At 43.9% G+C, this 20,750-nt stretch overlaps 1 protein-coding gene across 1 annotated transcript in view; it reads left to right on the forward strand.

Annotated features, from left to right (window-relative positions):
- The first annotated feature begins 213 nt into the window (after nucleotides 1–213).
- The window catches only part of LOC147018690 (ubiquitin-conjugating enzyme E2 A-like), a 32,013-nt gene continuing 11,476 nt past the window's right edge, over nucleotides 214–20,750 (forward strand). The window contains exons 1-2 of the mRNA XM_085898620.1: nucleotides 214–400; nucleotides 6,233–6,313. Of these exons, the coding sequence (XP_085754746.1) occupies nucleotides 357–400; nucleotides 6,233–6,313 (125 nt within the window). The 5' untranslated portion in view covers nucleotides 214–356. The remainder of the gene's footprint in view (nucleotides 401–6,232; nucleotides 6,314–20,750) is intronic.

The raw sequence follows: 20,750 nt of genomic DNA on the forward strand, positions 1-20,750 counted from the left end.
CAATCCCCAATGGCGATATCCCCGGTATGGTGTTGCTGTCGTGGTATGTAATATGTAGACATCATTCGATCACGCTCGTATGTCAGGTTACACACGCACGTTTGCTCGGTTAAAAACATTTCTCGAAGCGTTATGAAACGCGTCGTCATGGTTTCATGTGAGACGTCACCGACGGTGTCACGAGGTTGTTCCTCCACTTGGCGATGACGTCACGAAGCTCTGCCTTCGTTTTGAAGACGTCACCGTCACTCGATCGTCGAATCAGGAAGAAAGGAGTTTTGCCGGGACAACAGCTTGACGGTATCTCTGGAATATAAGACCATTGTCCACAGATCCTCGGACCCGGCGGCGCTGCCATGTCCACGCCGGCTCGGCGTCGCCTTATGCGTGATTTCAAGCGGTGAGATTCGTTTTCCGGTGCGATCCGAGGCTCGTTCTGTCGCGCTAGTCGAGAACGGGTCGCGCTAGGCCTCTAGCTTTCCACATCACAAACCTCACACGGACGTCCAAGCAGTCCTCCCGCTCCCTGTTTAACTCCAGAAACCAATCCATGGTGGTTTAGTCAGGTACCCATGCCAGCTAGTTTATTTAATCAATTATTTTAAAAAAAAATCAACATTTTGTGAAAGTTTGACAATTTTATATATATATCTCTTGCTCGGAATTTCTTCCCATTGCCTTTTTTTTGCATCACTACCACTACTACTACGACTGCTGCTACTGTCGTTATTCCCATTCTGTTGTGTACTCTGCTTGGGAAGGTTTTTGACCCAAGTCTTTCACGAACTGGCTGGCCAGGCAGTGCATTCGATTGAAGGTGGTTTGACGGGAATTTGTTCAGGATGCCGGCGATAACTCGCCGACCCTTCGCAAAAGATGCCGTGGCATCTTTAACATCCACCGACCGACTGGCGCGGACGCCCCGCTTCGCGTCCGTCCCAGGGACCGTGCACGTGTGGATTCGTCGCTCTACTTAAATACCTGGATGATGGATTGTAGTTTTGTCGAGATTCAAAGCTAGATTCAACCGCCCAGAGGTGAGTCTAGGCTATCCTCTAGTCTCGGCTATCCTCTAGTCTCGGCTATCCTCTAGTCTCGGCTATCCTCTAGTCTCGGCTATCCTCTAGTCTAGGCTATCCTCTAGTCTCGGCTATCCTCTAGTCTCTGCTATCCTCTAGTCTCTGCTATCCTCTAGTCTCGGCTATCCTCTAGTCTCGGCTATCCTCTAGTCTCGGCTATCCTCTAGTCTCTGCTATCCTCTAGTCTCGGCTATCCTCTAGTCTCTGCTATCCTCTAGTCTCGGCTATCCTCTAGTCTCGGCTATCCTCTAGTCTCTGCTATCCTCTAGTCTCGGCTATCCTCTAGTCTCTGCTATCCTCTAGTCTCGGCTATCCTCTAGTCTCGGCTATCCTCTAGTCTCGGCTGCCCTCTAGTCTCGGCTATCCTCTAGTCTCGGCTGCCCTCTAGTCTCGGCTATCCTCTAGTCTCGGCTATCCTCTAGTCTCGGCTGCCCTCTAGTCTCGGCTATCCTCTAGTCTCGGCTGTCCTCTAGTCTCGGCTATCCTCTAGTCTAGGCTATCCTCTAGTCTCGGCTATCCTCTAGTCTAGGCTATCCTCTAGTCTAGGCTATCCTCTAGTCTCTGCTATCCTCTAGTCTCTGCTATCCTCTAGTCTCGGCTATCCTCTAGTCTCGGCTATCCTCTAGTCTCGGCTGTCCTCTAGTCTCGGCTGTCCTCTAGTCTCGGCTGTCCTCTAGTCTCGGCTGTCCTCTAGTCTCGGCTGTCCTCTAGTCTCGGCTGTCCTCTAGTCTCGGCTATCCTCTAGTCTCGGCTGTCCTCTAGTCTCGGCTATCCTCTAGTCTCGGCTGTCCTCTAGTCTCGGCTATCCTCTAGTCTAGGCTATCCTCTAGTCTCGGCTATCCTCTAGTCTAGGCTATCCTCTAGTCTAGGCTATCCTCTAGTCTCTGCTATCCTCTAGTCTCGGCTGTCCTCTAGTCTCGGCTGTCCTCTAGTCTCGGCTGTCCTCTAGTCTCGGCTATCCTCTAGTCTAGGCTATCCTCTAGTCTAGGCTATCCTCTAGTCTCGGCTGTCCTCTAGTCTAGGCTATCCTCTAGTCTCGGCTATCCTCTAGTCTCGGCTGTCCTCTAGTCTCGGCTGTCCTCTAGTCTCGGCTATCCTCTAGTCTCGGCTGTCCTCTAGTCTCGGCTGTCCTCTAGTCTCGGCTATCCTGCCAGGTCTAGTTGTGCGTCTATCTTCTCAAAATACATCCAATGTCTGATTGCTGGTCACCACTAGTTTTATTTTTCACTGATCTGAGCTACTGGGTTATTTCACACTCTCGCCTTGACTGACTTGTGTGTTGAGGGATTATCAAGATGACCAATTTCCGACTGTCATGTCGTTCTGAGATGGTTTGTACTTTACGCTCAATAATGTTGTCAAGTAACGATGTTCAGCATTGGATTATCTTCACATGCACCGATCGCCTAATGTGGAAGCGCTCCTGACTTGTAGCATGTAAGTGGATTAGAGGTTGTTTTTTTTTTACCTTCGCCACTGAAGGTGAACGAGGTTATGTTTTCACCCCTTTCTGTCTGTTTGTTTGTTAATTGCCGGAATCCTTCAGATTTCGGCAATTATGTTGGTCGGTTGTGTGTGTCATTCTGTGTGTCTGTCTGTCTCTGTCTGGTCTGTCTGTTTGTGTGTTTGTTTACCCTGTAGTAGCCACACCGTTTCAGCGGTCATGACCAAACTGGGTACAGACCTCGGCGATGGTCCAACTTTGACACTTGTCGTTTTTGGTGAATCTAGGTCAAAGGTCAAGGTCAAGGTCACCGAAAAACCGAAATACCGAAATTCTTATTTTCGCAATAACGTCCGCTAAAATGGTCGTATCGACTTCATACCAAATCCAAAATGTGCATCTTCCACCAACACCCTTCTTTGCAATCACACCAACACCCTTCTTAGTGGTTGGGGGTCGAATGTTAGGGGGGGTCGGGTCAAAACTTTCAAATTGCAATTAAAAATGCCATTTCAAGTCCAGTTGACTTCCAAGTTATGATCATGACCAAACTAAGTGCTACAACTCATTAAACAGTAGCACTATCGACTTATAAGAACCAAATTGATTTCAAGGTTTTTGTTTTTTCAGAGATCATGGAGATATGACAAAGTTATTCTGGCAATTCCTTGCTTAACGAGCAATTTAATTTGTCTGTTTGTTTGTTTGTTTGTCTGTGTACAGGATATCTCAAAAAGTTGTTGGACGGATCCGGATGAAACTTGGTGGACAGGTTGGGTGTGTGATGAGGACGAACTGATAAGATTTTGGTGAAGATCCGGATCCGGATCTGGATACAAGAATTATTTTATTTTAAAAGTGATTCTTCACCATTGAGAGATAGGGGTAAAAACAATCCGTAGCCTGATATTTCAAAAATGTATTGATTGGGCCCAATATGTTCTCGTGGATCAGGCATTACGTGGCAGAGGTGTGTGCTCCACTAAGTGCCCTTCTGGTTTCGTTTTGCTTTTGCACTGGATTAAAAGTTCAAGGTGGGGTATCTTGGAATTTCCTTTTCATGAGAGGCAAGGTGCTGAACTCCTTGCCATCACTATGACATGATGACATGACGTCATCTTGCATAGTTTGTTACACAAGCTCTTTCCAGGCAAGCTATGGCTTTCTTGCACACAAAGTCGAGGCTTGTGGAGGAGCTCAAATGCAGGATGCAACAGCAGAAAGAAAGGGGAGGGGGGACCAACAGCAGGGTTCAGGGACAAAATAGAGGGAGACTGAGAAATCTGGAATGAGGGGAAGGGGAGGAACCATTGGGTGGACAAGATGGATACAGAAGCACTCAGGAAGGATAAACTGGAAATTTGGAAGGTGGTGGGCTTGGGGATGGTTGGTAGAGGCAGAAAAGATCATGTTTTTGGATGGGGGATGATCTGAGGAGGTGGTGAATAGCTGTCTTGAAAACCAGGAGGGAGGAAAGAGATTGAAGAAAATGTGGAAGTTGGTTCCACAGGTGGGAGGAAAGAGGAACGAATGAGTCGAGGTGAACAGTGGTTCTGGATTTTGGGAGTTTCACCAGAAGGAGGTTAATGGTGGACCATGTGTGCCCTGGTGCCCTGCACATATCTTGGGGGAGAGTGGGGGGAGGGGGGTGGGTGGTGATGGTAGGACAAAGCACAGGGCAAGGTGGCTTAAAATTGTTCATTTGTCTCTGGCAATAGATTGCATCTGAACGAGGCCAAACTAGCCTCAATGTTATGGTGATTCAATCCTTTTTCACCCTCCATTACTTCATTAGCGAAATGGATTTCATTCCCACGATGAATATACGAATACATTGTCAGCAAAACAATGTCAGCATTGAGTCCACGGAGAAAAAGAAACAGTTTGTATTTGGAAGGATAAAGTAAGTTGCTGGGGATGGGTAAGAATAATGTAAGTTGCTGGGGATGGGTAAGAATAATGTAAGTTGCTGGGGATGGGTAAGAATAATGTAAGTTGCTGGGGATGGGTAAGAATAATGTAAGTTGCTGGAGATGGGTAAGAATAATGTAAGTTGTTGGGGATGTGTAAGAATAATGTAAGTTGCTGGGGATGGGTAAGAATAATGTAAGTTGTTGGGGATGTGTAAGAATAATGTAAGTTGCTGGGGATGGGTAAGAATAATGTAAGTTGTTGGGGATGGGTAAGAATAATGTAAGTTGTTGGGGATGTGTAAGAATAATCAAAGTTGCTGGGGATGGGTAAGAATAATCAAAGTTGTTGGGGATGGGTAAGAATAATGGAAGTTGTTGGGGATGGGTAAGAATAATGTAAGTTGCTGGGGATGGGTAAGAATAATGTAAGTTGCTGGGGATGGGTAAGAATAATGTAAGTTGCTGGGGATGGGTAAGAATAATGTAAGTTGTTGGGGATGGGTAAGAATAATGGAAGTTGTTGGGGATGGGTAAGAATAATGTAAGTTGTTGGGGATGGGTAAGAATAATGTAAGTTGCTGGGGATGGGTAAGAATAATGTAAGTTGCTGGGGATGGGTAAGAATAATGTAAGTTGCTGGGGATGGGTAAGAATAATGTAAGTTGTTGGGGATGGGTAAGAATAATGTAAGTTGCTGGGGATGGGTAAGAATAATGTAAGTTGCTGGGGATGGGTAAGAATAATGTAAGTTGCTGGGGATGTGTAAGAATAATGTAAGTTGCTGGGAATGTGTAAGAATAATGTAAGTTGCTGGGGATGGGTAAGAATAATGTAAGTTGTTGGGGATGGGTAAGAATAATGTAAGTTGCTGGGGATGGGTAAGAATAATTAAAATAGAGCTAACAGGGTTTTAGGTTGTATTTGTAGGGGGATAAATTGTAAATTAAAAGAGGTAGTGCCAACACTGCATGTAGGAATTTAGTGAGACCTCATCTCGACTATTGTGTATCTGCCCCTTCATTCTGTGCTTTGGCATGTTTTGCTTGACGGCGGCTTCCCCGCCTAAACTTGGCGCGTGATGGCCTGTTGGATCTTGTAAAGGCACATAAAAGACAGATTACGAAGGGAAGAACATTAAAAACGGTATGAAGGGATGGCGGTTTTATACACATGCACAGACGATTGGGGGTGGGGGTGGGGGGGAACACATCTTTCTATACCTTTTAGATTTGCTCATTTTACATGAGGGTACTTTTGGCATCTACAATGGTGAATTTGGCATTACCACAACCCCATATATTTTGACATTAAAATTGTTTGCCCATGACATGCGTGAACAACAACAACAACAACGAGTAATCGAGAAGAAGCAGCTCTTCTTTTTCAATGCTTCCAAGTCTACAAATTCTTCCATTCAGTGTCTGTAGCGTTTGCGAATCCTGTTTGTTTTCCTTTGAGTTAATTTATTTTTGATTGGATTATTTTGTTTTTTTCACATACGTACTCTGGATCGCTGTGAAATAATAGCAAACTTACACTTCGATAAATGTCCAATACTATAAGGCATTGCAGATGTCCAACAGGTTTGTGCAGAGGTAGCGCACTCGTGTTTGTTCGACACTCGACCCGGCAAAAAAACGCTCTCTCAGGTTGGTGCTTTGCAGACAGGGCGTTGCATCAGTATACCCATGCCTCAGTTGGACGTTAAGCCGGTACGGTAGTTTGAAGAAATGTAGTCTGTTCTTACTTCAACACAGATCGTAATGAAACCTTAATACCCACTGTTTTTATTGCAGGCTTCAAGACGATCCCCCAGCCGGAGTCAGTGGAGCACCCAGCGAGAACAACATTATGCTTTGGAATGCGGTCATCTTTGGGTAAGTTTTTTTTTGTCTCGGCAGCCGAAGGCCGGAGGCATTACATGTTCGGGTTGTCCGACCGTGCGTCCTTCTGTCTGTCCGTTATCGTTACCACGATAGCATGTTAACCACCTAGGGGATTTTAAACGAACTTGGCACAAGTATGGAATGCAACACAAATATTAACTGTTTGATCTGCTGAACCCAAAATGTAATCAAAGGTTGTGTGTCCTTTGAAAATCATTTTGCAGATCATAACTCGAGTTTGAAGCATATGATGTTTTCTCTCCTCCACTTATCTCCCTTTCTTTTTGTTATTTTTATGATTATTATTATTAGGGTACCCGGTCAAATGGACTAGGTATCCTATTGTTTTTCTTCTGTTTATTTATTATTCATTCTTTTTACGCCGGCAATTTGCGGGTTCTTTCGCTTTAAATATCATTTTCTCAGGAACGGTAAGTCCGATCGACACATAGACTCCTATAGAGAAGGACTGGAACCTCCCATGCTCGGGGTTTGTAACTTGAGTCTGAAGGATTAACTTGAGTCCGGGGCTAAAATGACCTCTATAAGGGCTAGAGACATGATCTCGGGATCCATATAGGGGTTTTTGAGGACGGCGATTTCAATAGTGTCATTTTCAACACCACCTGAGGTCATCTTCAAGGTCAAAAGGTCATATTTCAAGGTCAAATTACTGACTTTTGGTATTTTTTGCCCGTTTTGTGTCTAACTCATAAACGGTGAGAGATGGCTGATTGTAATAAGATGCAAGTGTGTCGAGCTGTCAAACTTTGATATTTATTGTCATATATCGTATTACATAAACATTATATGCATGTCACAACACTGCCTATTACAACTATGTCTATGTCTATCACTTGTTGGAGAGCTTTTCTTGCCTCCTGAGGCATCCCAAAGCTTTTTCTTTGTCACTTACATTGAGGACATGAGCTTTCAATAGAATGTTAGCTAAAGTAGTACATGCAGCATTACTACTAGCTAAAGGTGCATCTACAGAGGATAACAGTTCAGCAAAATGAAATCGGCAACGCATTTTAGTCTTGTCATACAAATTATAGGCATTATGTACAAAAAAGACGGTTGACATAGTCGGCACACTCAATCCACCTCTATTCAAATTATATAGAAACTCAGATGACACCTCGTTACCATCTTCATCATCAATGATCTCCTCCATACTCGTGCTATCGCCATATTTATGAACAAGGTGTCCGGCCAAATAAACTACTTTATGCTTAAGGGCATCGTCAGACCCCAAGAGATCCTGAGTGTCTTGAGGAGTAATCTCGTCAATGAGTTCACTTCGCTCATCTGGATTTATGGAAGTTGTACAGTTCTTGTCGCAATCAATCACACGAGAACTAGATTCGGGCATAATGTCATGCTTAATGAGTGTTTGCAAATTTATAATTTTAGCTGCAGCCATAATGTCAACTACGTCAATGTAGAAGTTTCCACCGCTTCTTTGCCTGGCTTGGCCGAAAAACTTTTCCAAGGCTTCATCTGCAAATATAGCAGGAAGAACGTAGTCAAAGTCTTTCTCTGCCAGAAGATGCAGCTGCGACAGAAGGAAGGTGAAATGAGGAAGCTCATGTGCCTCAGTCATCCAACAGAGCTGGCTTATTACAAGCTGAAGAATTTCCTTGCTTGCACATTCATAGATGTTTACCTGGTCAGTTATGGATCTAATCTGGGACCATTTTGAGAGCAGGCTGTTCTTCTGCAAAGGAAAAAGTCGTTTTGGCACCTCAATGCCATCTTTCTCAACTCTATTCAAGAATAGAAATCCAAAAGGTGAGTGAACTTGTTGGAAATGAAAGAACTGCTTAACAGTTTGTCCAGTAGCATCAGTTCTTGATAGGTAAAGGTTTTCCTGGTCTTTTATGACGTTAAAGCCAGGAAAATAGGAGCTGATTTTAGCACAGAAGTGGTTGAGATCTTGGATATTGTCTGTAGCCTCATCAGCTGCCTGCATCTTCTTAGCTCTTGATTCTGATGTAGAAGATGATGTTGGGCGTGGGGCTGAGGTCACCTGCTTCAAAGCTAATTTCCGTGCTCCAGGAAATATTGATGGGGGTTCTTTGGGTCGTTTGCCACCCCTAACTGACACCCAATCACAATCGAAATGCGTCTCTCAAATATATATCTCCTTGAAGCACCTCAAGCTTTCTTTCTCATTTGGCATTGCCAATATCCATCTCTCCCTCTCTCCCTCTCCTCAGGATCTTTTGGGAAGGATATGACCTTTACATAAGGCGTCCCGTCATAGTTTCCTCTACAACCAAAGCAGCTGCAACGACGTGGCATATTGTCACCAAAGCAGGAAACAACACAAATATTCTGTGAGATCACCAGCTGGACAGTTTCTGAAAGAGAAACAAACAAAACATACATTAGTTAACGATGATAGAAATCAGCAAGTAGGTGCAGTAGGTGCACAATGCCATGTTTTGTCATAGACTTTACAAAAGTTTTCCTCTATGAGTTAGACACAAAAACGGGCAAAAAATACCAAAATTCAGTAATTTGACCTTGAAATATGACCTCTTGACCTTGAAGATGACCTCAGGTGATGTTGAAAATGACACTATTGAACTCACCGTCCTCAAAAACCCCTATATGGATCCCGAGATCGTGTCTCTAGCCTTTCTAGAAGTCATTTTAGCCCTGGACTCAAGTTAATCCTTCAGACTCAAGTTACAAACCCTGAGATCGTGAGGTTCCAGTCCTTCTCTATAGGAGTCTATGGATCGACACGAAATTTTCACCATAGTATGTATCTTTTTTGATAGCAAACTTAATTGATAATTGTGACGTCATAGGTCACGTGGGCGCCATCTTGAAAAAAACGATAAACTTTTGACCTCTATCTCTGAAACCGTGCAATGGAAATTTTTTTCGCTTCCTTCATTTTAATGGGCTTCCCATCGTGAACACGGGTGATTTTTCGTGACGTCATCAGTGAAGCGGTATCCCGGTGAAAATTCGTCAAGTATATCGCTGCATAGGAAAAATCTGAAATTTCTTGAGCATCATCTACACAACAATTCACTTGAGAAAAAATGTATTATGACATCATCGGTGACTTTGTTCGGCAGCCATCTTGTTTTGAAAATTTTTCTTTAAAAAATCTTCTTCTCCAGCACGGCTGGACAGATTGAGGCGAAACTTTATACACACATTCCCATGATGTCCTTTTTCAACCTTGTTAATTTCTTATTGATAGGTCACATGGTTTGGTGGCCATCTTGAATTTACCCTAAAACCTTCAAACATCTCCAAAACCGCTGTTCATATTGTTGCAAATTCTGGCCCGTCCGGCGTGCGATCGGCCACTTGACTCGAATGGCGACCACGTCGCCCACCGGAACGGACAATTCAGTCGTGACCCTCCGGGAACTACTGCCAGGAGCCAGTCACGGGTGGGGGTTTAACCTCACCACAACTCAGTCCGCATTCTACCCGCGCGAAATAGAGTCCGATCGCCGAATGGTCGATTTACCTAAGTACCCGCGCGGATAGCGTACCGAGGAGTTGTACCACGCCACAGGTCGACTCCGGACATGAACCGCTTAAGCGGCTCGTTCCGTACTTCAGGGATAACCGAGCGGAGTTATCGTCGACCTTGACGGTTCAGATTAGTTACCGGGTGTTTTAAAACCCACTATTAATCCCTTACGTGATGCAAGATGGAGATTCAAACAAAGGAAAGGATGCAGCGCAATGGGGAACAATTGGACCAGCACATTTATTACGGAAGTACGGAAGGCACGTATATTACAGTTAAGCAAGAAAACACAATAAAAGCAAGCAGATCTACAACCGAATATGATTTACACGGCAACACTTATAACAGTCCTACTTTTCAAGACTGGCGCCACCCACAGACATTTACACAAAACCCCAAAAGAAAAGGAAAGTCGCGACTTCCCTTAGCGTGTCGAGTCATTGGCGACCGTAACTCTGAGTCCCTCCGGCATGGTCCACTGTGCTCGTGCCTCGCGCCTGCACATGTCGTCCGCCCGACAGGGACGAACGAACAGAACCTCCGACCAGGAGCAATCACCACAACTCTCCACAATTCTCAGGGACAACCGACTGAACCAAGAGCAAGGACTCTCTCCACCCCTCGACAACCGACCGAACCAACCAAGAGCAAGGACTCTCCACAATTCTCCTCAGGGACAACCGACCGAACCAAGAGCAAGGACTCTCCACCCCTCGACAACCGACCGAACCCAACTCGAACAGGTCAGGTCAGGTATGGGAGCATGTGCCAGAACAGCGCGTCGCTGCGTCCACTTTCCGCCGGTACTCCAGGGGCCTCCGTCTGGCCATCCCCCAGGCAGATGCCAGGCCCATCCCCATCTCCTTGAGATGATGGTCAACCTGCTGCAACCATGAGGCACGTGGTCGGCCCACTGGCCTCCTCCACTCATGAGACTCCCTCGCTGAGAGAATCTGGTGAGCAGGATCAGCGTCAGGAAAACGAGCCACATGTCCATACAGCCGCAGCTGACGCTCACGGACTATGCAGGTAACAAATCTCATCCGAGTCTCTCTCAGCAACCGCTCGTTGGACACAAAATCCGACCAGCGATAGCCAAGGATTCTCCGAAGAGACCTGGTACCAAAGGAATTAAGTCTCCGTCTCAGATCCTTGGTCAAAGTCCAAGTCTCGCACCCATAGAGCAAGACTGGAAGTACCAAGGACCTGAAGACTCGGACTTTCGTCCTCCCGCACAGGTACCGGCAGCGCCACACCCCATGATCCAGTGAATCCATGACTCCCCAGGCCCGACCCAGACGTCTATTGACCTCCGGCTCACAACCTGCGGAGACATGAATATCACTGCCAAGGTAAGTGAATCTATCCACGACCTCAACATCCTCACCACAAACAGACACAGACAGGACAGCAGCATCCAAGATGTCACCGAAAGCCTGGATCTTTGTTTTGACCCAAGAAATCCGTAATCCCAACGGCTCCGACTCCTCATTGAGCACCTCGAGGGCCCCCAAGAGGATGTCTAAAGTCTCCGCAAAGATGACTGCATCATCTGCAAAATCAAGGTCCGAGATCTTGACATTGCCAAACGATGCACCGCAACTTGATCTCTCCGACATCCTCCCAAAAATCCAGTCCATACAAGTGCTGAAAAGTGTGGGGGCAAGTACACATCCCTGACGAACTCCAGTAACAACTGGAAATAAGTCAGAGGCGGTACCACCACACTTCACAGCACTCTCAGTACCAGAGTAGAGTTCAGACATCAGATCGATCAGTTTCGGTGGCACCCCACGAAGACCAAGAATCCTCCAGAGGACATCCCGATTCACTGAATCGAACGCTTTACAGAGATCAACATAGGCTGCAAGCAGCCCCTGCCGAAACTCTCGTCTGCGTTCAGTGAGGCCCACGCCTCACTCGAACGCCCACCGTCGTCAACGTCGTCAACTCGAACGCCCACGCCTTTTGTAGGGTAGGGCTCCACCCTTCGCCCGCCCCGTTTCTGGCTCCACCTCCCTTCTGGAAGCTTCCCAAAAAGGGGCGTGCCCTCTCGTTTCCCCCTCCCCGCGCCGTGCGGGGGACGAGGAAAGTCAGTTTTGGCTCGGGGCCAGGGAATTATTCCCCCAAAATTCACCCCACCTTTTTTCACCTTTGACCTCTGGCTCAAATCGCACCTCCCCCATGCCAAAGCATGGGAAAAGCAGAAGGGAAAATCCGGCGGGAGATATTCAAGCGGGAGTTTTGGGCGGGAGATGCCCCTTCGCACCCCGGGTTGCTGCTGCCACTCCACTCCTTTCATCCGTCCCGCGGAGATCGTGACCGCACGGTGCTCGTTGAATGGCGAGTGGCGAAGATGTGGTAGCGTAGTTGTGGAAGGTGGCGTCGTGGTGTGATTGTTGGCGTCGTGTAGTGAATGGCGTGAGCGTTGAGATGTTGGTTGTGGCGATGTTCGTTGTTGTTATTGCACCAAAATAACGACGGCAAAAGAAAAACGACGATCTGAAGAATCACAGCCCAAATGGATCACATACAGTGGGGAGAACAAGTATTTGATACACTGCCGATTTTGCAGGTTTTCCCACTTACAAAGCACGTAGAGGTCTGTAGTTTTCATCATAGGTGCACTTCAACTGTGAAAGACGGAATCTTAAACAAAAATCCTGAAAATCACATTGTATGATTTTTAAATAATTAATTTGCATTTTATTGCATGAAATAAGTATTTGATACATCAGAAAAACAGAACTTAATATTTGGTACAGAAACCTTTGTTTGCAATTACAGAGATCAGACGTTTCCTGTAGTTCTTAACCTACGTTTGCACAGACTGCAGCAGGGATTTTGGCCCACTCCTCCATACAGATCTTCTCCAGATCCTTCAGGTTTTGGGGCTGTCGCTGGGCAACACAGACTTTCAGCTCCCTCCAAAGATTTTCCATTGGGTTCAGGTCTGGAGACTGGCTCGGCCACTCCAGGACCTTGAGATGCTTCTTACGGAGCCACTCCTTAGTTGCCCTGGCTGTGTGTTTCGGGTCGTTGTCATGCTGGAAGACCCAGCCACGCCCCATCTTCAATGCTCTTGTTGAGGGAAGGAGGTTGTTGGCCAAGATCTCGCGATACATGGCCCCATCCATCCTTCCCTCAATACGGTGCACTCGTCCTGTCCCCTTTGCAGAAAAGCATCCCCAAAGAATGATGTTTCCACCACCATGCTTCACGGTTGGGATGGTGTTCTTGGGGTTGTACTCATCCTTCTTCTTCCTCCAAACACGGCGAGTGGAGTTTAAACCAAAAAGCTCTATTTTGGTCTCATCAGACCACATGACCTTCTCCCATTCCTCCTCTGGATCATCCAGATGGTCATTGGCAAACTTCAGACGGGCCTGGACATGCGCTGGCTTGAGCAGAGGGACCTTGCGTGCGCTGCAGGACTTTAATCCATGACGGCGTAGTGCGTTAATTATGGTTTTCTTTGATACTGTGGTCCCAGCTCTCTTCAGGTCATTGACCAGGTCCTGCCATGTAGTTCTGGGCTGATCCCTCACCTCTCATGATCATTGAGGCTCCACGAGGTGAGATCTTGCATGGAGCCCCAGACCGAGGGCGATTGACTGTTATCTTGAACTTCTTCCATTTTCTAATAATTGCGCCAACAGTTGTTGCCTTCTCACGAAGCTGCTTGCCTATTGTCCTGTAGCCCATCCCAGCCTTGTGCAAGTCTACAATTTTGTCCCTGATGTCCTTAGACAACTCTCTGGTCTTGCCCATTGTGGAGAGGTTGGAGTCTGATTGAGTGCGGACAGCTGTCTTTTATGCAGATAACGAGTTCAAACTGGTGCAGTTAATGCAGGTAATGAGTGGAGAATGGGAGGGCTTCTTAAAGACAAAACTAACAGGTCTGTGAGAGCCAGAATTCTTACTGGTTGGTAGGTGATCAAATACTTATTTCATGCAATAAAATGAAAATTAATTATTTAAAAATCATACAATGTGATTTTCAGAATTTTTGTTTTAGATTCCGTCTTTCACAGTTTAAGTGTACCTATGAGAAAAATTACAGACCTCTACGTGCTTTCTAAGTGGGAAAACCTGCAAAATCGGCAGTGTATCAAATACTTGTTCTTCCCACTGTATATTCCCTCTAAACAACGGGTTTGGGCTAACTACACTTGAACTTACCGATATATCTCACCTGAGGACCCTTTATGGTGTAATGCGAATTTCCACAGCCATAACAATATCAAGGGGAAACTTCACACATGTATTGCTCACGAGTAGTGAATATAAGTTTGTTAATTTCTAATTGATAGGTCACAAGGTTTGGCAGCCATGTTGGATTCAAGAAAAATATTAAATAATGTTTTCTCTGGAATCGCATAACCGATCGAAGCGAAAATTTGCAACTATTATTTTCCATCATGTCTGCATACATAGTAAAAATTATGACGTCACAAGTCACATGGTTTGGTGGCCATCTTGGATAGAAAACGCACCTTATCCGATTAACATGAAACTTCACATACGTATTCCACTACAGGATTGGAGGCAGAATGAAAATTTATGATGTCATAGGTCACATGGTTCGTCAGCCATCTTGGATTGAAAATTAATAAATTTTTAAAATCTTTTTCTCCAGAATGGCTGGACAGATTGAGGCAAAATTTCACACACACTTTCCTCAAGACATCCTTTCACAAGTTTGTTAATTTCTAATTGATAGGTCACATGGTTTGGTGGCCATATTGAATTTACCCTAAAACCTTCAAACATCTCCAGAACGGCTGGTCAGATCAAGGGGAAACTTCACATACGTATTACTCACGAGTAGTGAATATAAGTTTGTTAATTTCTAATTGATTGGTCACATGGTTTGGCAGCCATGTTGGATTCAAGAAATATATTAAATAATGTTTTCTCTGGAACCACAGAACCTATCGAAGAGAAACTTGGCTACTATAATCTACCCCTATACCTGCATATATGTTAAAAATTATGACGTCACATGGTTTGGCGGCTGTCTTGGATAGAAAAACGCACCTTGTCCGATAAACACGAAACTTCTCAAACATGTTCCACTACACGATTGTAAGCAGAATTTAAATTTATGTCAAATATCACATGGTTCGTCTGCCATCTTGGATTGAAAATTAATAAATTTTAAAAATCTCCATAACGGCTGGACAGATTGAGGCAAAATTTCACACACACTTTCCCCAAGACATCCTTTCACAAGTTTGTTATTTCTAATTGATCGGTCACATGGTTTGGCGGCCATATTGAATTTACCCTAAAACCTTCAAACATCTTCTTCTCCAGAACGGCTGGAGAGATCAAGGGGAAACTTCACAAACATATTGCACACGAGCAGTGAATATAAGTTTGTTAATTTCTAATTTATAGGTCAGATGGTTTGGCAGCCATGTTGGATTGAAGGATAAATATTAATTGATGTTTACTCTGGAACCGCTGCTTCTATCTATTCCAAAATTCACAATTATAATTTACCCGACATGTAAATCGTAGGTTTAAAATTTCAAACCGATCAGCTACGTGATTTGGCAGCCAGAATTATTTAATTATTTGAATCTGAGAACTTTTAGATTTTTTTTTTTCCAGAAGGCTCACTTGGCTGCACCTGAATGCGTTTGAGGGGACAGGAACAGCAATTCAATTGATACCGACAATGTCCCCAGGAAAAAGGGCTAACTGCATACGTATTAACTAGATTGAACACTTTGTGCTATCCGGTTCGTAACTCTTCAGTCCCGCGCTGTATCGAAGCAGGGCTGTATTTGTATCACTCTTAAATAATGTTTTCTCTGGAACCACTCATCCTATCAAAGCGAAACTTTGCAACAATCATCTTCAGAAAGTCTCATGTTGTGTCAAAGGTGGACGTCTGGGTACCCGGTCATCACTTCCAGCAGTTATAAAGTGGCAGTTCTTGTTATTATTATTCTCTCTCGCTCTCGCTCTCGCTCTCTCTCTCTCTCTCTCTCTCTCTCTCTCTCTCTCTCTCTCTCTCGCTCTCTCTCTCTCTCTCTCTCTCTCTCTCTCTCTCTCTCTCTCTCTCGCTCTCTCGCTCTCTCGCTCTCTCGCTCTCTCGCTCTCTCGCTCTCTCTCGCTCTCTCTCGCTCTCTCTCGCTCTCTCTCGCTCTCTCTCGCTCTCTCTCGCTCTCTCGCTCTCTCGCTCTCTCGCTCTCTCGCTCTCTCGCTCTCTCGCTCTCTCGCTCTCTCGCTCTCTCGCTCTCTCGCTCTCTCGCTCTCTCGCTCTCTCGCTCTCTCGCTCTCTCGCTCTCTCGCTCTCTCGCTCTCTCGCTCGCTCTCTCTCATGCTCTCTCTCATGCTCTCTCTCATGCTCTCTCTCATGCTCTCTCTCACATGCTCGCTCTCTCATGCTCTCTCTCATGCTCTCTCTCATGCTCTCTCTCATGCTCTCTCTCATGCTCTCTCTCATGCTCTCTCTCATGCTCTCTCTCATGCTCTCTCTCATGCTCTCTCTCATGCTCTCTCTCATGCTCTCTCTCATGCTCTCTCTCATGCTCGCTCTCTCATGCTCGCTCTCTCATGCTCGCTCTCTCATGCTCGCTCTCTCATGCTCGCTCTCTCATGCTCGCTCTCTCATGCTCGCTCTCTCATGCTCGCTCTCTCATGCTCGCTCTCTCTCTCTCTCATGCTCTCTCTCTCTCTCTCTCATGCTCTCTCTCTCTCTCTCTCATGCTCTCTCTCTCTCTCTCATGCTCTCTCTCTCTCTCTCATGCTCTCTCTCTCTCTCTCATGCTCTCTCTCTCTCTCTCATGCTCTCTCTCTCTCTCTCATGCTCTCTCTCTCTCTCTCTCATGCTCTCTCTCTCTCTCTCATGCTCTCTCTCATTCTCTCTCTCTCATCAAATATAACAGTGGGTTGACCTCAAACGTGGACAGAGACATTTACAGACACATTCACGTCGATTTCTAGTTTGGGGTCATGATTCATCGGTAATTTGCCTTTTACATCATGATAATAGAAAGATGACTTTTGGATCTGGTTTCTTAGAACTCGTGTTCATAAACATCTGCTGGTCTCCATACATTTCCGATCCACATCCAGTGTAATCATTGAAATTGCTCACTTAATGCTGTCAGTATGACACAAGTTGCCCAATTATTTGTTTTTAAAACAGAATGTCAGGCCAAAATTTGAATACTGTGGCCATCTTGTTTGCAGCTACCTTTACAAGCAGAATTCATTTTCCTTGGGTCATCTGATCATACACATGTCGTCATCCTTTCACATACGGTGGCAAGAGTTGTGAAAATAGGTAAAAGGAGTATTATTTGATAGTTCTCTCTCTATTTGGTTGATTTCCTTCAAGTTGGGCTCATTCCTATGTCAGATTATTACCTCCGCCACCAAAAGTGGATGGAGGTTATGTTTTCACCCCTGTCTGTTTGTTGGTCTGTTTGTTTGTTTATGATCAAAATATCTCAAAATGTTGTGGACAGATTCGGACAAAATTTTGTGTAGAGCTTGGGTACGTGGCGCGGCCAAAACGATTTGATTTTGGTGAAGATCCGAACCCGAATCTGGATCTGAGAAATTTTAAAGTGATTTTTCACCATTGGGAAATGGGGCCAAAAGTGGCATATAGCAGGATGTCTCGAAGAGTTGTGGACGGATTCGGACGAAACTTGGTGGGCAGGTTGGGTATGTAATAAGGAAGAAAAGATTCGATTTTGGTGAAGATCCAAATCCGGATCCAGATCCTAGAATTTTAAAGTAAATCTTCACCATTGAGTGAGAGGGTTGAAACGATATATAACACGATATTTCAAAAGGTTGTGGATGGATTTGGACAAAACTTGGTGGGCAGGTTGGGAATGTAACAAGGAAGAATTGGTTCAATTTTGGTGAAGATCCGAAGCCTGATCTGGATCCAAGAATTAAAAAAAATGATTCTTCACCATTGAGTGAGAGGGTTGAAACGATATAGCAAGGTATTTCAAAAAAGTGATTCATGGATTCGGACAAAACTTGGTGGGTGAGTCGGTTAGGTGACAAGAACAAGCCAATTCAATTTTAGCTCAGGTCCGAATCTAGATCCGACCTATCAGTGGGATTTAAAACGTAAACTAATCAGCCTGGTGGAAGTATGCGCTCTCCCGAGTGCCCTTCTTGTTCAAAAAGGTGTTGATCATCACATTACTACTTGCAAAATCAAACTCAAGTATATTCGTGAGTCTGGTCTGTTATTCTGGCTGTTTCTTTCTATTCTATGTCGATCGCTTACAGGTCACTTTTTTTTTTAACTGCGATCTTCATGAAATTCAACCACCTGGTTGAGGTAGTGACAAGCTGGAAGCTAATTGTTTTTGAGGTGAATAAGTCAAAAGTTCAAGGTCACATAAACCATCAATTTTCATTCGATTGACTTCATATCTTTTTTTAGTATATATTGTATATATAACCAAAAAACACGGGTGGACGGTGAATCCTCGTCAAGTTGAACTCTCGGTCGACGTGTGTGTGTGTGTGTGTGTGTGTGTGTGTGTGTGTGTGTGTGTGTGTGTGTGTGTGTGTGTGTGTGTGTGTGTGTGTGTGTGTGTGTGTGTGTGTGTGTGTGTGTGTGTGTGTCTTAATTACTTATTTTTTGAACTTGTGTAGGAGCATGAGTATGTTGATTAATTATGAACTATTAGAATGTACATTTTAGAAATGTAGACCTTTACAGCTTTTACTGCTGGACCCCTTCACACTTTCGACCACATTTAGTCCTTTTAGAACCTTAAAGACCATTTTAGATCGTTTTAAACATTTTAAGATCCCTCAGACTCCTTAAGACCTTTACACCCTTTAGACCACTTAGACCCCTTGACCCTTAAATGTTTTCGACGTTTATAGCCATGATACCCTCTTTCAACACTTTCGACTCCCTCTTATCCTTTAGACCTTTCAACCCCTTCAGACCCTATAAACCCATTTGATCCCTTTAGACTGTTTAAACCCCTGAGATCCTAACTTCTACTGTTAAACCCTGGTTTACATTGGGGATGCATTCCTGAAAAGTGCAACAAATATTGAAGCGATGTAAATCAAAGCAATTTTTCTCATAAGAATTAATGGAATAAGTGGGGGATGCATTCCTTACATCGCAATTTCATGTAATGTTTTGCTTTTTACCCATGAAGTTACCATTTTTTGACAAACGACAGTAAGATATTTAAGTACACATACATATCAATAAATTTTTTAAATATTGCCTGATATATTTAAATATATATAGAGGGTCATTCCATGCCAACTCACCTAAATTTCAAAAATCTCCCCAGGTCACCTCAGATTTTGCTGGAAAAATTCTTAAATGTAGATCTATATGGCTCTACCCACCATGCAAAAGATTAGCTTTGAATTCCTCATAGTTTAAAAATATATATCTCTAGAGACCTTTGAAATTTGGCCCTAAAAATGCCAAATGTGAAAAACGCATTTTTTTTCAACTTCAGGGGCTTATAATTTTATAATGGACTCCTCTAGAAAGTTAATATTACAAATATTTTCTAATTGGCATCCAAATTTTTCAATTATGGCATCACATCTAGCCTCTGGGATGCATATTTCTCACTCTATAGGAAGCTAAAAATGGCTTTTGAGCCAAAACGAGCTAAAATAAGGTGAAACTATAGGAGCACTCCTGGAAATATGGAACAACTTAGAATTTTTTCCTCATAACACAGTGATTATAAGGTCATTATGTATCCATAGATACATTTTTGTTGGGATAATACAGTTAGGTGATGAATTATAAAAGTTTTGCCAATAGCCCTTGCCTCCGAGGGCTCTAAAATGGACTAATTTTGTCCCCTGGTTTGGCCATGTGGCTCGGGGTTTAGGATCTTCATTTTTTTTCGAAAGATTTCCTCATATAAGATGTATCTACTGACCGAATAATTTTATCTAACGCCCATGGCTTCATATTAAAATAAATTTTTATTTACATGCACGTTTTTTATAATTATTCACTTTTTTCATATTCATGAGCTTATAAATCTGAAACTGAACACTCTAGCAAAGTGATACTGCAGATATTTATAAACTGGCATATGAAATTGAAGGATCTGTTATCAGAATGCCTGATAAATGCATATGTTTATATCTGTAGGAAGTTGAAAATGCCACTTTGACCAAAAATGGTGAATATGCAGGGGGCATTAACTAAGGTTATGTAACTACTTAGATTATTCTTCTCATAAATTAATAATTATAAGTAAATTTTTCTTCAAAAATAAATTCTTGTAATGATAATCCAAACATATGCTTGGGTTTTAATTTAAAAAACATGTTCTACAGTTCTCGATTTGAAGTCATGACTTATGACATACACCACTAGATGGAGTAATGGTCTGTCGCAACACTTGGGGCAGCACAGCCAACCTGTCTGTCTGTTTGTCTGTTTGGAGAACAAAGGAGAGGAGGAAACAAAGGAAATGGATGCAGAAAAACCTGGGCCCAGTGGCACAAGTTTGACAAGTAGATGCACTGTTGGAACCAAATTAGACCAGGAGTGTCACAAGACTTATTATACAAGGAAGGTTGTGCTTAAACAAGTTGCTGATTTGGAGAATAAGTCACAAGAATTGATTTCATGGAGATCAGGAATTACTTTCAGTTCAGAAGACAGGATTTGCCTATATCATGAGACTGTATACCTTTCCCAGTATGAGTGTCGACAGACCTCCTGTTGTGATCCTTTCCAGTTTCACACGAAAAATGTGCACAGTAAGTCAAATAAAATTTTGTTTCACAAGATCCTCCCTTATGAGTAAATTTATTGCTAAGTACTGGGATCTTTTTTTTGGATTTGGAGAAATTTGCTTAATTTCAAAATTTATTTTTGATCTTGATTTTGTTTTCACATTGAATAAATTGACAAAAAGTCTT

This window comes from Eptatretus burgeri, chromosome 10 (assembly GCF_056783735.1).
Source record: "Eptatretus burgeri isolate ZD-2024b chromosome 10, Ebu_testis_v1, whole genome shotgun sequence".
NCBI lineage: Eukaryota > Metazoa > Chordata > Myxini > Myxiniformes > Myxinidae > Eptatretus > Eptatretus burgeri.